The 16,874-nt window shown below is 46.7% G+C and overlaps 1 protein-coding gene across 1 annotated transcript in view; it reads right to left on the bottom strand.

The window, feature by feature from the left end:
* Window positions 1-16,874, bottom strand: part of LOC102803969 (trafficking protein particle complex subunit 9-like) — a 187,138-nt gene that overhangs the window by 150,349 nt on the left and 19,915 nt on the right. The window contains exon 6 of the mRNA XM_085508182.1: window positions 8,662-8,730. Within this exon, the coding sequence (XP_085364308.1) occupies window positions 8,662-8,730 (69 nt within the window). The remainder of the gene's footprint in view (window positions 1-8,661; window positions 8,731-16,874) is intronic.

Raw genomic sequence — 16,874 nt, 5'->3', positions numbered from 1 at the left:
CAATTCTGAAGGTAGTATGCTTTCGAAGTAAAGACCAAAGCAGTTCTGCATGAGGACTCAGGCTGAAAAGCAAGACCTGGAAACTTCCAAGGAGTGCTGATGGTAGAGAAATTTGTCCGCAAAAATGCTGAGACGACTTATCACCTATGCGCAGGAACCCTTGTAGTCGTTCGGGCTGGGTCAGCAACCAGAGTATAATCCTACAATGGGACCAAACCTAAAGAGGCCCTCCTCAATGGATTGGGTGTCTCTAAGGTAGTAGTTGATAAAGACGTTTTGCGTTCTCCAGAAGCCTGCCCTCAGTATATGTTCGAGGGGGGCACCTGACACTAACGCTAGTGAGTTAGCAATCGCACAGACCTCATCCGCTCATACTTGGTGTCTCTGCAAGCTGTGTGTCAAGGAAGTATTATAGACCTCTAATACAGTCGCAGTAATCCACCTGGCGATGGAAGTCGGGGAGGCCAGCCTATCCTGCCTGCCTGGGCTGTAACACAAAGACATGTGCTTGCCACTCCGTCTCGAATCCCAAGTACAGTTTTTGTAGAAACCCAGTGCTCGAACTGGGCAGAGAAGCAATTCCTCCTGACCCTCCAGGCCGACAATATTTGACAGCAGAGTGATGACGATCAACTGAGGATTGTGTGCTGGGATTTGGTTCTTGGTGAGAAACCCGATTCGTGTCTTAGCACAACTTGATTGTCCATAAGAGCAGCACACTCGCTCGAGGACAATGCCCCGAGTTCTGACTGATGCCTACCTGAGGCGAGGGCCAGTAAGTGTTTTCCACGTCAAAAATATGAGTGGTGCTGATCGGAGAAGCTCAAAGGGCGGTCTGCTTAGAGCGGACAACACAACCGACAAATCTCAGTTGGGCGGTTCCCTTGTTTGGGGTCTCGTCCTCTGATTATGGAAAGCAGTAAATAGTCTCCTAATAACAGGACAATCGGCTAGTCTTGTTCCTAAAGCATTCTTAATGGTGGGGGATAAGGCCGACCTGTAGCCAATGATTGCTGCGTGGGACAAACCCACTTCGTCAAACAGGTGGACGAAGGAGTCTGCTACCCGGCCAATAGAGGGATGGCATGGATCAATCTCCCTTCCACTACACCAATCAGTGTATGCTCACCACCTTGAATTGTAGGCTGCATTGGTGGAATCCCTGTTTGCCCTGGCCAGGACATTGGCAGCCCACTCAGACAAGACTTTCGCCTGTGCGAGTCTACTGAGGGCTCGTTGGTCGTTGAGGGCACAGTCTGGTTGGGACAGCAGATCCGGTAAGTCCGGAAGCACTACTGGTGTTTCGACTAGCATTTCCAACAGAAGTGGAAACTAGGCCTTGGTTGGCTAATTGGGTGCGACCAGTGTCAATATGCAGGTGTGCACCTGTCGAAGTTTTCTCCGGTACCCGGTAAACTAGCAGGAAGGGAGGAAAGGCATACACATTTATGTTGGTCCACGGGATCGGCAAGGCATCCCTGGCCCAGGCTCCTGGAGTCGGCAGGAGTGTTACGTACGTCGGGAGCTTGGCATTCCTTGGTGTGGCAAACCGATCTATCTTTGGACCATCCCACAGCCAAAAAAAGCCTGGAGGCTACCCACTGGGGTATCTGCCACTCCGTGTTCTGGAGGTGGGGCCGCTTTGAAAGGGTGTCTGGCAGACTGTTCCTCACCCCTGGAAGGTGGTGTGTGGTTAGCTCCACATTGTATTTCAGGCATCAGAGGAGAATTTGCTCTGCTAGAACAACGATGGGGAACACGCCCCCCCTCCTTGTTGGAGACCACCACTGTGTTGTCTGTGCGGAGCAGGACTCTGTGGTCTCAAACTCCGGGTAAAAAGTGTGGTAGTGCTAAGTGCACTGCTTTCAGTTCGAGTCGGTTGATATGGTGGTTCCGAAACTAATGCAGGGCCATATACCTTGGGCTTATTCGTCTAATAGATGCGCTCCCCAACATTGGAGGAAGGCATCTGTCTATCATGGCTGCGGCAAGTGGGTCCGAGGTTGGCCAGTGACGACCACCAGGGCAGGGCTCTCTTCGCTTGGTCCGAGATCAATACCCACCTGTCTAGTTCTAGGAGGGCTCGCTGTTGTAGTAACAAGCGTTGTACTGGGCGGCTGCGTAATGCGGCCTGGGAAACTACCCTTCGAACCGAGGTCATCATCCTGATGATCCGCATTAGTTCTCAGAGGGACACTGAGGGAACGCTGACTAGGCGTTTGGCTAGGCTGCTTAGCGCCAAGCAACACGCTTGAAATAGATATACCAAGCCTACCTATGTGTGGAACTCCATGCCCAGGAACACCAACTGTAGCGTTGGGTAGGGATGGGACTTTGTCTGATTTACTAAAGAGCCCAACTGGTGAAGTAAATCCTGTGTTAGCCTTACTTGCTCGGCTAATAACCCCTTGTTTGGGCTATGTAATAACCAGTTGTCTAGGTATGGATTGATGTGTACCGACGCTCAGTGAAGCAGCAGCACCACCTGTTCCATCCATTCTGGTGGAACGTGCACAACCGGAAGAAGGGGGGGCAAGATGGCAACTGACCAGGTGCATCGGTATGTGCAAGTAGGCCCCGCTTAAGTCTAGTGAGTGCAGAAACGATCGAGAAGCATGTACTGATTTAGTCTGCCGAAGTCCAGAACTGGACGCCGGCCACCTGTAGATTTGGTACTACGAACACATTTGAGTAGAAGCCTGGACTTAATGCAGGCTGATCTACCTTGTGTATGATGCCCTTTTCCAGCATGGGTTCGGCAGTTTCGAGGTGTTGGTGCTCTCTTCTCCCATGAAGTGAGTTTCCCCAAGGCCTGAAGTAGTTACTAAGTTGTGACCTGGCCACTCGCCGAACACATGTCTATCCCCCGGTCGCAGAGGTAAGTGTCAAACATGTTTCCCCCGCTGCCGGGGTGGATGACTGCCTGAGGACGATGAGGAGCCATCACCAGGTCCCTTCTTCCCTGGGGGTGCGCCTGTACTCTTCCCTCCCGCGAAAGGGTATGAGTGCTTGTCTCCTGGCTGACTTTGGCTAGTGGATGTCTCCTTAGGGAGTTTTGTTTTCTGTGCTTGGGGGGGGGGCCCCTCAGTTTATGCTTGGCAGTGGCCAACTAGCTAGTGGATTTGACCTTAACCATTTGTTGCACTCTGAAGCTCCGAGACTGCACCCGCCATCTTCCCATAAAAGAGGAAGGAATATGTCCAGTCTGCGTAACTGAGACGAAAACACACGCGTCTAAGACCGCGTCTCGTTACACAGTAGTAGCCCCGGCCAGGAGAGCCAGGTGACACTGGAGGATGTCGCATGTAGCTGTGCGGTGGCCCACCAGTAAATGTGTCGCATGATCTAGGAGGCTGGTGCATTCTGCCTCTGAGGTCTCAGAGTTCTGGGCGCGCACAATAATGCGCTCCAACAACTCTGCCCTCAGGGGGTAATGGATCGTCTCAGACTGAGCTAGCGAGAACACCCATGCAATGCAGCCTTCCTCCTTTATCTGGTTTGTCAAACAGAAATTCCTGGTACAGGGGTCTTGGGAAGGGCCTTGGGATCCAATTGGGGGCGTTTGGTCTCTTCCCACACTTCGAGGTCTGATCCCAAAACCACACCAACCTGGTAGCATTTGGCCCAGCAATCAGCCCTCCGATCAGCAGGGGGGAGACTGAAAAATACTTGTTCCTCCACCGTCGGGCCTCCTACTCAACGTCTCAGTACACGAAGCACTGGTAGTCGAGCATGAGGACTTTCCACTCATGCCCACACACAACTCACTTTAACCGTTTTTTACTGGACGCACGACCTTACTGTGAAATATGAGCGATGCGGTCAGTCTCAGCGATTTGCATGGCTCTGGAAAACATCCCAGGCCTCAGAATTCCAGTGAAAACACAAGCCTTCAAGGCAAAAATAGCATTTCAGATGCTGGTTCTAATTATAACCACTGCACAGTCGCCTCGCAAAAAGAGGAGACAAAACCGGCGGCGAGTCTCTGGTGCTGTCCTCACATTTATTCATTTGTAAATACTTGGTAAAACAAAAACACGACATACATGAGGGAAGCGAAAAACAGTTGGAAAAGGTTTAATACACAAAAGTTTTTTTTTCTTTGTTGTGAAAAATTATATACACAAAAGGGAAATCGACACGGGGGTAACCATAATGAGCAAAACTTATCCTACCAGCCACAGTGTCTGCTACCTCGGCCGCGGCCGCGGTAGCAACCCAAGCCAGAAACCCAGAACAGGAAAAGGCAGGCCTCAGGGTAAGATGACGTCGCCACATTACCTCGGTCATGTGGTTCGTGACTTAGGGGGAAAAAGTCTTGGGGTCATGGGGCTTCCCCTGACCTAGATCTTATCTCTCCATCATTGGTAGAATCGCTGATTAATGCCTACAGTTCAAAATAGTCATTTTGACTGACCGGAGTCTATGGTGGGTAATTGAATGTAGTCAATTTTCCCATAATTCTCTGGTTTACTTTTATATAGCCACCAGAATCATGTTGTACTGCAATGACATAATGATATTTCATTATTCAGATCAATAAATAAATGTTACCAAGATGGGACAGGGTCTTGAACTTGGGTTTATATCTGTATTCTCTATAGCTATCTTGTCCATATCTACAATAGGATTATGATTAATCTACCTACAGTTCTCATTTGTTTTTTTCTCTATACCACAGAACCTATTTGCTTTCTTTGAATGCTTCCAGTCTTTTTCCCAGGCAGACAATTTGTTTCAGGTTAATAAGTTCAGGTAGACCATTCTTGTCAGTATACCAAGTACTGTATCTCTGTTGTATTCCATTATACCTGACTAAAGACAGACTGACTATTATAAATTAGGGTTGATCACTATTTTTAATTTGTCTTCAGTTTAGATTTGCTGCAGTTTAATGCATCTGTAAACAGCTTTATCTTTCCCTTGCATCTTTCTTTGTTGTTTTTACCATCCCAGATTTCTTGCTGTGTGCAATCAGAATCATTCTCTGCCCGACTACACACCATGAATGTTAATTACGCGAAGAACCTAGAACACTTTCCTGGGGTATTTAAAACTAAAAATTGGCATTCCAGCTCAGCAGCCAATCAGCGACGGCCTAACGCTTAGATGACAATTTCGGTTTCAAATACCCCGGCTTAGTGTTCTAGGTTCTTCGCGTAATTAGGTGTTCGTATGCAAGGGATTTTTCCACACAAAAACGATGAATTAGGCCGAATTTTGTTATCGGTAGGCTTAATATAACCCCAACGGACCGTATTTTTGTGAAAGATTGGTATTTTTGTCCTGATTTGTAGGAATCTGAAAACCGCGTTTCACAACTTGTCTCTTATTTAGTTTTATGCGTCATTCAAGATGGCGGCCCCCATATCTTAAATATCATATTTATTTTATTATCACGTGTGCGCCAACTGACTGTGGACACAACACACGCTGCAACAACTGAGTGATCAGCGACATAATTTTGGGACGCAATTGAACTTCAAGTACTTCTTTGCGAAACTTGCTGCACGGCGATGCTGACATCAAGTGTGTGTTGATCGAAGTTTTACCCCAAGTCACGCACTGAACTGGTGCGTTACCGTAGCAACCTTTTTCTTTCGTGCCCGCACATCAATCTAGTAAAATTCTTATTATATCCGAAGGTACTGTAATTACGCAACTTGTATGCAACTCTGTACTGGCTTTGAATATATCAATGTCGTTTACTTAGTGCACTGCTTTTCTCATTACGCAAATTTGCTCTGAATATTTCAACTTCGTAATGTATTGCTTTCATGATAATTAGTTTTTTTAACCACGCGTTTGAATTACGTGCGGCATTGGGCAATGACCTCCAGAGTTCATGCACTGATATTTAAATTCGGGCCACCCAGCTTGACGCAAATCAATTTAGTTACTTGTCATTTGTTCAAAAAATCTTTCAACTCTCACAAATACCATGGATGCGAAGAGTTAAATGAAAAGGAACGTCTTTCTTGGACAAAAAATACGTCAGTACAAGATTATGTGTGCAAGGTTAGATTTATAGAACGTACATGACGGCTTAACTCTGTGATTTTTACTGAATCCTGTATAATGAAAATGTGACACGAGGTCAATCGCCCGACCAATCAAAAACGTCAATTTACGCACCATAGGGCGGTTCACTTAAATCATGAATGACATAATAGAATAATGGCGGACACACGATCGATGCAACCAGGGCCCTGATGCAACCCTGTGGACCAGCGACGAAAAAGCCCTGTACTAAGCTTTCCATCACGGAAATTCGTAATCGATGTGCTAACCGATGGATTTTTATCGGCTAAGTAATAATCTTGCCTAACATCTGTAGTGTCGTGGGGGAATGATTTTTTACAGGTCAAATCTTTACCGAACCTAAACTGCTTGCTAACTGAAAGGCTGTGATGACGGAGATCATCTGCGATTGCGGCTACACCAAGTACTGATAACATAAAAACTCAAACAAAATGTATATTTTTAATGTCTTCATGCAATATATTCTGAGTTATCCACTTTATTCTGGCCCGCGAATTAATAGGATACAATTTTAAACATGTTTTTGAACGTCGCGAATTAAAAGGATACATTTAAAAGTTAGCGTTCGAAAATAAAATGGGTGCGCGAATTAATAGAGGACGCGAATTAATCAAGTTTTTACGGTTTTTTTCTTGGCTTTATGAAGCCAGTGTGCTTTGTAAACAGACTAAAACATAGCAATAAACAATCACCAATATGAAGATAAGCACTATTGTGTCTAGCCTGACATGAAGGTGTGAATGGCGCCCTTGTCGGTCAAACATCATTAGAGCCTACTAAGGCCTGACAGAATAGTGTATGTCTCGTCGGCAAGATCAATACTGCGAAATTGAAAAGCTCACGCTTTTTTGCAATGAGTAACATCATCAATCAAAGTTGTGTTTGCATTGTCAGCAAAAATCACAGACTGGTTTCAACAAAATAATAAACATTAGGGTAAATTTGCCAGCAGCCTATCAGACATTATGTCAACAAACAAATAAAATCTGCCATGAATGGTTACTCTCTGATCGCTGTCACTATCTGTCGGCCCTGCAATTTGATTGGTACCGACAACAAATTGTTGAGGAAAGTGAAAACTACATCGTTCTGTCAGGCATGTGTCTGGTTTGAAGCACTGAATAGGTCGCAACTCATGTGACCTTGTCAGGCTATACTGTGTTCTCAAGATAAGAAAAAACAAGCCATGCATGGAACAGTCCCAGTTGGTTATTGAACTTAAGATATATAGTTTCGTTTATAGTAATAAGCTTGAATATAAACATGTCTGGAATATGATTATGATGATTGTTTAACATTTAAATGATTGACATTTGTATCTGATTGAGTATTGAGAGATACTGCTCTGGAACAGCATTAATTAAAACAAAATCAGCCATTTTGAATACATGTAAAATGAATATATAAAATTTGAACTTAATCAGTCACAGCAAGTCAGAGATATGTCACTAGAACCACATTTATTAAAAACAAAATGACCGCCAGTCGGCCATTTTAAATAGTATCTGAAAACAAAATAATGTGCATTAAGTTCCTATAATGTCCAACATATATACCAAGTTTGAACAAAATCTGTAAACAGCCGAGAAATGCTTGATTTTGATGATTTTTAGAACAAAAATGGCTGCCATTTGGCCATCTTGAATCAGATCGTGAAACAAATTGACCAGCATATGTATAATATCATGTATGATGTATGTGTGAAGTTTGATTGTGAATGATCCAAGCATTTCTAAGATACATTTCTAAGACGCACACATGCACACACGGACGGAAGCACGGACACACGAAGGTCAAAACATAAGTCCTTGTTTTCGGACTGCGTCCGAACAGGGACTAATAATGTTTTTAACTGGTTGCTATAGGGATGGTTGTGGTTGTTAGGAACATACCCACCCAAGTTCAGTTGAAATCCACCTGAGCATTTAGGGAAGGGACACAAGCAATTATTGTATGACATGCATGAATGAGAGATAAAAAGAAAAATATGTCATGATTTCAAAAACCCAGAATTTCTTAATCTTTTAATATATTGTACTTCCAGGCAATATAAGAATATTGACTTTGAAAAAAATGAGGGTCACCAGGTTAATTTTCGAGAAAATCATGGTTGTATTTTAGTGGATAGCGGCAATTTTGGCAGTATTATAGTGCTTTAACCATAGGTTACTATGGCAGAGATATTATGCCACATCTCAAATTGTAGGCTGGTGACATAGGCTGAAAAAATAATATATTGTTAATCTGGGTTTTAAAAAGTGTTGAAAAATGCAATTTTTGTTTAGATTGCGCTCTATGGAATTGTTCTAAAAATAGCTATTTTTGAAAAAATGTAGTACAAGTTTCTCAAAATACGTCACTGTAACACACAATAGAATGCTATTTTATGGTGCCAAGGGACAATAGCTTCATAATTTTACATAATAAACCAATGAACATTGTCATGTGATTTGTGACACAATTTCTCAACAAATATGAGTAGGCTTCTACCTTAAGCCACATTTTAACAGTGACAGACTTTGCTGTAATACTACAACAATGTATCCAATTTTTGAGTTATTATTTTAACCACAAAAAAAATGTAACATTAAAGGTATGTTGTCATTGCACATTACTTACATTCTGTTGTATAAGAGCCCTTGTAGCTTTTATGCTTGTCTCCATCTCAATAATACCAGCATGTTTATACTGCAATAAAATGAAAATGATGAAAAAATGTAAATAAAACCATGGACATCCAACAATTTTAAGTGATCACTGACTGCCATGGAAGTCAACACTTTCCGAAACAAACCATGATACTGAGAGCGTTGGTATCACAGTGTGTGGGTATCACAGTGTGTGGGTATTGCAGTGTGTGAGTATAGCAGTGTGTGAGTATTGCAGTGTGAGGATTGCAGTGTGCGGTTATCGCAGTGTGTGGGTATCGCAGTGTGTGGGTATTGCAGTGTGTGGGTATCGCCGTGTGTGGGTATCGCCGTGTGTGGGTATTGCAGTGTGTGGGTATCGCCGTGTGTGGGTATCGCCGTGTGTGGGTATTGCAGTGTGAGTATTGCAGTGTGTGGGTATCGCAGTGTGTGGGTATCGCAGTGTGTGGGTATTGCAGTGTGTGGGTATTGGAGTGTGGGTATCGCCGTGTGTGGGTATCGCAGTGTGAGTATTGCAGTGTGTGGGTATCGCAGTGTGTGGATATTGCAGTGTGTGGGTATTGGAGTGTGGGTATCGGAGTATGTGGGTATCGGAGTGTGTGGGTATCGGAGTGTGCGGGTATCGCAGTGTGTGGGTATCGCAGTGTGAGTATTGCAGTGTGTGGGTATCGCAGTGTGTGGATATTGCAGTGTGTGGGTATTGGAGTGTGGGTATCGGAGTATGTGGGTATCGGAGTGTGTGGGTATCGGAGTGTGCGGGTATCGCAGTGTGTGGGTATCGCAGTGTGTGGGTATTGCAGTGTGTGAGTATTGCAGTGTGAGTATTGCAGTGTGTGGGTATCGCAGTGTGCGGGTATCGCAGTGTGCGGGTATCGCAGTGTGTGGGTATTGCAGTGTGTGGGTATTGCAGTGTGTGGGTATCGCAGTGTGTGGGTATCGCAGTGTGTGGGTATCGCAGTGTGGGTATTGTAGTGTGTGGGTATCGAAGTGTGTGGGTATCACAGTGTGTGGATATCACAGTGTGTGGGTATCACAGTGTGTGGATATCGCAGTGTGTGGTATTGCAGTGTGTGGGTATCGCAGCGTGTGGGTATCGCAGTGTGTGGATATCGCAGTGTGTGGGTATTGGAGTGTGTGTGTATCGCAGTGTGTGGGTATCGCAGTGTGTGGGTAACGCAGTGTGTGGGTATAGCAGTGTGTGGGTGTTGCAGTGTGTGAGTATTGTAGTGTGAGTATCGAAGTGTGTGAGTATTGCAGAGTGTGAATATTGCAGTGTGAGCATTGCAGTGTGTGGGTATCGCAGTGTGTGGGTATCAGAGTGTGTGGGTATCGCAGTGTGTGGGTATCAGAGTGTGTGGGTATCACAGTATGTGGGTATTGCAGTGTGTGGGTATTGCAGTGTGTGGGTATCGCAGTGTGTGGGTATCGCAGTGTGGGTATCACAGTGTGTGGATATTGCAGTGTGTGGTATTGCAGTGTGTGGGTATCGCAGCGTGTGGGTATCGCAGTGTGTGGATATCGCAGTGTGTGGGTATTGGAGTGTGTGTGTATCGCAGTGTGTGGGTATCGCAGTGTGTGGGTAACGCAGTGTGTGGGTATAGCAGTGTGTGGGTGTTGCAGTGTGTGAGTATTGTAGTGTGAGTATCGAAGTGTGTGAGTATTGCAGTGTGTGAATATTGCAGTGTGAGCATTGCAGTGTGTGGGTATCGCAGTGTGTGGGTATCGCAGTGTGTGGGTATCGCAGTGTGTGGGTATCGCAGTGTGTGGGTATCAGAGTGTGTGGGTATCACAGTATGTGGGTATTGCAGTGTGTGGGTATTGCAGTGTGTGGGTATCGCAGTGTGTGGGTATCGCAGTGTGGGTATCACAGTGTGTGGGTATCACAGTGTGTGGGTATCACAGTGTGTGGATATCACAGTGTGTGGGTATCACAGTGTGTGGATATTGCAGTGTGTGGTATTGCAGTGTGTGGGTATCGCAGCGTGTGGGTATCGCAGTGTGTGGATATCGCAGTGTGTGGGTATTGGAGTGTGTGTGTATCGCAGTGTGTGGGTATCGCAGTGTGTGGGTAACGCAGTGTGTGGGTATAGCAGTGTGTGGGTGTTGCAGTGTGTGAGTATTGTAGTGTGAGTATCGAAGTGTGTGAGTATTGCAGTGTGTGAATATTGCAGTGTGAGCATTGCAGTGTGTGGGTATCGCAGTGTGTGGGTATCGCAGTGTGTGGGTATCGCAGTGTGTGGGTATCGCAGTGTGTGGGTATCAGAGTGTGTGGGTATCACAGTATGTGGGTATTGCAGTGTGTGGGTATTGCAGTGTGTGGGTATCGCAGTGTGTGGGTATCGCAGTGTGGGTATCACAGTGTGTGGGTATCACAGTGTGTGGGTATCACAGTGTGTGGATATCACAGTGTGTGGGTATCACAGTGTGTGGATATTGCAGTGTGTGGTATTGCAGTGTGTGGGTATCGCAGCGTGTGGGTATCGCAGTGTGTGGATATCGCAGTGTGTGGGTATTGGAGTGTGTGTGTATCGCAGTGTGTGGGTATCGCAGTGTGTGGGTAACGCAGTGTGTGGGTATAGCAGTGTGTGGGTGTTGCAGTGTGTGAGTATTGTAGTGTGAGTATCGAAGTGTGTGAGTATTGCAGTGTGTGAATATTGCAGTGTGGGTATCGCAGTGTGTGGGTATCGCAGTGTGTGGGTATCGCAGTGTGTGGGTATCGGAGTGTGTGGGTATCACAGTGTGTGGGTATCATAGTGTGTGGGTATCACAGTGTGTGGGTATCACTGTGTGTGGGTATCACTGTGTGTGGGTATCGCAGTGTGTGGGTATCACTGTGTGTGGGTATCGCAGTGTGTGGGTATCGCAGTGTGTGGTATAGCAGTGTGTGGTATTGCAGCGTGTGGGTATCGCAGCGTGTGGGTATTGCAGCGTGTGGGTATCGCAGCGTGTGGGTATCGCAGCGTGTGGGTATCGGAGTGTGTGGGTATCGGAGTGCGTGGGTATCGGAGTGCGTGGGTATCGCAGTGTGTGGGTATCGCAGTGTGTGGGTATCGCAGTGTGTGGTATCACAGTGTGTGGTATCACAGTGTGTGGTATCACAGTGTGTGGTATCACAGTGTGTGGTATCACAGTGTGTGGGTATCTCAGTGTGTGGGTATCTCAGTGTGTGGGTATCGGAGTGTGTGGATATCGCAGTGTGTGGGTATCACAGTGTGTGGGTATCTCAGTGTGTGGGTATCGCAGTGTGTGGGTATCGCAGTGTGGGTATTGTAGTGTGTGGGTATCGAAGTGTGTGGGTATCACAGTGTGTGGATATCACAGTGGGTATCGCAGTGTGTGGATATCGCAGTGTGTGGTATTGCAGTGTGTGGGTATCGCAGCGTGTGGGTATCGCAGCGTGTGGGTATCGCAGCGTGTGGATATCGCAGTGTGTGGGTATTGGAGTGTGTGGGTATCGCAGTGTGTGGGTATCGCAGTGTGTGGGTAACGCAGTGTGTGGGTATAGCAGTGTGTGGGTGTTGCAGTGTGTGAGTATTGTAGTGTGAGTATCGCAGTGTGTGAGTATTGCAGTGTGTGAGTATTGCAGTGTGAGCATTGCAGTGTGTGGGTATCGCAGTGTGTGGGTATCGCAGTGTGTGGTATAGCAGTGTGTGGTATAGCAGTGTGTGGTATCGCAGTGTGTGGTATTGCAGCGTGTGGGTGTCGCAGCGTGTGGGTGTCGCAGCGTGTGGGTATCGCAGCATGTGGGTATCGCAGCGTGTGGGTATCGGAGCGTGTGGGTGTCGCAGCGTGTGGGTATTGCAGCGTGTGGGTGTCGCAGTGTGTGGGTATCGCAGTGTGTGGGTATCAGAGTGCGTGGGTATCGCAGTGTGTGGGTATCGCAGTGTGTGGGTATCGCAGTGTGTGGTATCACAGTGTGTGGTATCACAGTGTGTGGTATCACAGTGTGTGGGTATCGCAGTGTGTGGATATTGCAGTGTGTGGGTATCGCAGTGTGTGGATAGTCAGTGTGTGGGTATTGCAGTGTGTGGGTATTGCAGTGTGTGGGTATTGCAGTGTGTGGGTATCGCAGTGTGTGAGCGATGCAGTGTGTTGGTATCACAGTATGTGGGTAATGCAGTGTGTGGGTATCGAAGTGTGGGTATCGAAGTGTGTGGGTATCGCAGTGTGTGGTATCACAGTGTGTGGGTATCGCAGTGTGTGGGTATCGCAGTGTGTGGGTATCGAAGTGGGTATTACAGTGTGTGTGGTATCACAGTGTGTGGGTATCGCAGTGTGTGGTATCACAGTGTGGTATTGCAGTGTGTGGGTATCGCGATGTGTGGTATCGCAGTGTATGGGTATCGGAGTATATGGGTATCGGAGTATGTGGGTATCGGAGTGTGTGAGTATCGGAGTGTGTGAGTATCGGAGTGTGTGGGTATCGCAGTGTGTGGGTATCGCAGTGTGTGGGTATCGCAGTGTGTGGGTATCGCAGTGTGTGGGTATCGCAGTGTGTGGGTATCGCAGTGTGTGGGTATCGCAGTGTGTGGGTATCGCAGTGTGTGGGTATCACAGTGTGTGAGTATCGCAGTGTGTGGGTAATCGCAGTGTGTGAGTATTGCAGTGTGTGGGTAATCGCAGTGTGTGGGTATTGCAGTGTGTGGGTAATGCAGTGTGTGGATATTGCAGTATATGGGTATCACAGTGTGTGGATATTGCAGTGTGTGGGTATCACAGTGCATAAGTATCACAGTGTGTGGGAATCACAGTGTGTGGGAATCATAGTGTGTGGGTATCACAGTGTGTGGGTATCACAGTGCATAAGTATCACAGTGTGTGGGAATCACAGTGTGTGGGAATCATAGTGTGTGGGTATCGCCGTGTGTGGGTATCACAGGGTGTGGGTATCAGTGTGTGGGTATCGCAGTGTGTGGGTATCGCAGTGTGTGGGTATCACATTGTGTGAGTAATCGCAGTGTGTGGGTATTGCAGTGTGTGGGTATTGCAGTGTGTGGGTGTCGCAGTGTGTGGGTGTCGCAGTGTGTGGGTATCGCAGTATATGGGTTTCACAGTGTGTGGATATTGCAGTGTGTGGGTATCACAGTGTGTGGTATTGCAGTGTGTGGGTATCACAGTGTGTGGGTATTGCAGTGTGTGGGTATCACAGTGTGGTATTGCAGTGCGTGGGTATCACCATGGAAGGTACTAACGGAAGGAGCCACGACTATTGTTTTAGCTTTACCCCATGATCGTTTGTCAATGTTTGTTCACAAACATTGTTCTTATTAGCTTTTAACACCTTCGTACAATGGGTTATGCTAATCTCGAGCATTCGGTACTATTCAGAGCATGTTCGGAAGCGATAGTCGTACCTCGCATGTACAATATTGAAAATGGCGAACTTTAATGGAAAATTGTCAGATATAACATTGATTGAAGAAGAACTGATGAAATATCGTGAATTTTGTATTTGTAATGGTAATGAGACTTAATCAATGATTGCTTGTGACGATTGCATTATTCAATGGTACCACTGTCAGTGAGTGGGTTTGGCGCCCGAAACTGTCGAAATTTTTGACCACCGGACATCGGCGAACACCAACAGAAAAGATAGTATCGAAAGAAGAGCATGCCTCGACACTTTATCTGTGATAATATTTCTTAGGAGTCCTTAGGAATTGTTGTTGTATGCACTCGAAATCTTGTTCTAGTTACAGTTGCCAATATTTAAAACATGGGAAATTTGTGAAGTCAAACGGGTATCACAGTGTGTGGGTATCAGTGTGTGGGTATCACAGTGTGTGGGAATCAGTGTGTGGGTATCGCAGTGTGTGGGTATTGCAGTGTGTGGGTATCACAGTGTGTGGGTATCAAAGTATGTGGGTATCAGTGTGTGGGTATCGCAGTGTGTGGGAATCAGTGTGTGGGTATCGCAGTGTGTGGGAATCAGTGTGTGGGTATCACAGTGTGTATATATTGCAGTGAGTGGGTATCACTGTGTGTGGGTATCACTGTGTGTGGGTATCGCAGTGTGTGGGTATCACTGTGTGTGGGTATCACTGTGTGTGGGTAATGCAGTGTGTGGGTATCACAGTGTGTGGGTATCAGTGTGTGGGTATCGCAGTGTGTGGGTATTGCAGTGTGTGGGTATCACAGTGTGTGGGTATCAAAGTACATGTATGTGGGTATCAGTGTGTGGGTATCGCAGTGTGTGGGAATCAGTGTGTGGGTATCGCAGTGTGTGGGAATCAGTGTGTGGGTATCACAGTGTGTATATACTGCAGTGAGTGGGTATCACTGTGTGTGGGTATCACTGTGTGTGGGTATCGCAGTGTGTGGGTATCACTGTGTGTGGGTATCACTGTGTGTGGGTAATGCAGTGTGTGGGTATCACAGTGTGTGGGTATCACTGTGTGTGGGTATCACTTGTGTGGGTATCGCAGTGTGTGGGTATCACTGTGTGTGGGTATCGCAGTGTGTGGGTATCGCAGTGTGTGGATATCGCAGTGTGTGGGTATCACTGTGTGTGGGTATCGCAGTGTGTGGGTATCACTGTGTGTGGGTATCACTGTGTGTGGGTATCGCTGTGTGTGGGTATCACAGTGTGTGGGTATCACTGTGTGTGGGTATCACTGTGTGTGGGTATCGCAGTGTGTGGGTATCACTGTGTGTGGGTATCACTGTGTGTGGGTATCGCAGTGTGTGGATATCGCAGTGTGTGGGTATCACTGTGTGTGGGTATCACAGTGTGTGGGTATCACTGTGTGTGGGTATCACTGTGTGGGTATCGCAGTGTGTGGATATCGCAGTGTGTGGGTATCAGTGTGTGGGTATCGCAGTGTGTGGGTATCACTGTGTGTGGGTATCACTGTGTGTGGGTATCACTGTGTGTGGGTATCGCAGTGTGTGGGTATCACTGTGTGTGGGTGTCACTGTGTGTGGGTAATGCAGTGTGTGGGTATCACAGTGTGTGGGTATCACAGTGTGTGGGTATCACTGTGTGTGGGTATCACTGTGTGTGGGTATCACTGTGTGTGGGTATCACTGTGTGTGGGTATCGCAGTGTGTGGGTATCACTGTGTGTGGGTATCACTGTGTGTGGGTATCATTGTGTGTGGGTATCACTGTGTGTGGGTATCGCAGTGTGTGGGTATCACTGTGTGTGGGTATCACTGTGTGTGGGTATCGCAGTGTGTGGGTATCACTGTGTGTGGGTATCACTGTGTGTGGGTATCGCAGTGTGTGGGTATCACTGTGTGTGGGTATCACTGTGTGTGGGTAATGCAGTGTGTGGGTATCACAGTGTGTGGGTATCACTGTGTGTGGGTATCACTGTGTGTGGGTATCGCAGTGTGTGGGTATCACTGTGTGTGGGTATCACTGTGTGTGGGTATCACTGTGTGTGGGTATCACTGTGTGTGGGTATCACTGTGTGTGGGTATCACTGTGTGTGGGTATCACTGTGTGTGGGTATGGCAGTGTGTGGGTATCACTGTGTGTGGGTATCGCTGTGTGTGGGTATCGCTGTGTGTGGGTATCGCAGTGTGTGGATATCGCAGTGTGTGGGTATCACTGTGTGTGGGTATCGCAGTGTGTGGGTATCACTGTGTGTGGGTATCACAGTGTGTGGGTATCACTGTGTGTGTGGGTATCACAGTGTGTGGGTATCAGTGTGTGGGTGTCACTGTGTGTGGGTATCACTGTGTGTGGGTATCACTGTGTGTGGGTATCACTGTGTGTGGGTATCACTGTGTGTGGGTATCACTGTGTGTGGATATCGCAGTGTGTGGGTATCACTGTGTGTGGGTGTCGCAGTGTGTGGGTATCGCAGTGTGTGGGTATCACTGTGTGTGGGTATCACAACCATCACCAATTGTTGATGAGATAAACAATGTTTTTTTGGAACAAAATTAGTCACCAGTTTGTCAAAAATCAGTGAAACATGCACATGTATACCACTATGCCTTGTTTTTGTATCACTTTTGAACAAAATTGGTCAAGGAATTTCAGGGAAATGGCATTGGATAGACAGATAGATGAATAAATATTAAAACTCATTCCAAAACATACAAGACCCTGTATATCACATGCTACCACTTGCTTTGCTCACCCCCTCCCTTTATATGGCCATAGTGGCTATTTGTAGAGACATTCAGCAGGAGATGTGTTAACATACATTATATTGTCTGGTCTAGGTGATAC

The sequence above is a fragment of the Saccoglossus kowalevskii genome, chromosome 14, assembly GCF_978046115.1.
Source record: "Saccoglossus kowalevskii chromosome 14, keSacKowa6.1, whole genome shotgun sequence".
Classification (NCBI taxonomy): domain Eukaryota; kingdom Metazoa; phylum Hemichordata; class Enteropneusta; family Harrimaniidae; genus Saccoglossus; species Saccoglossus kowalevskii.
This window is presented reverse-complemented; position numbering and strand designations above follow the sequence as displayed.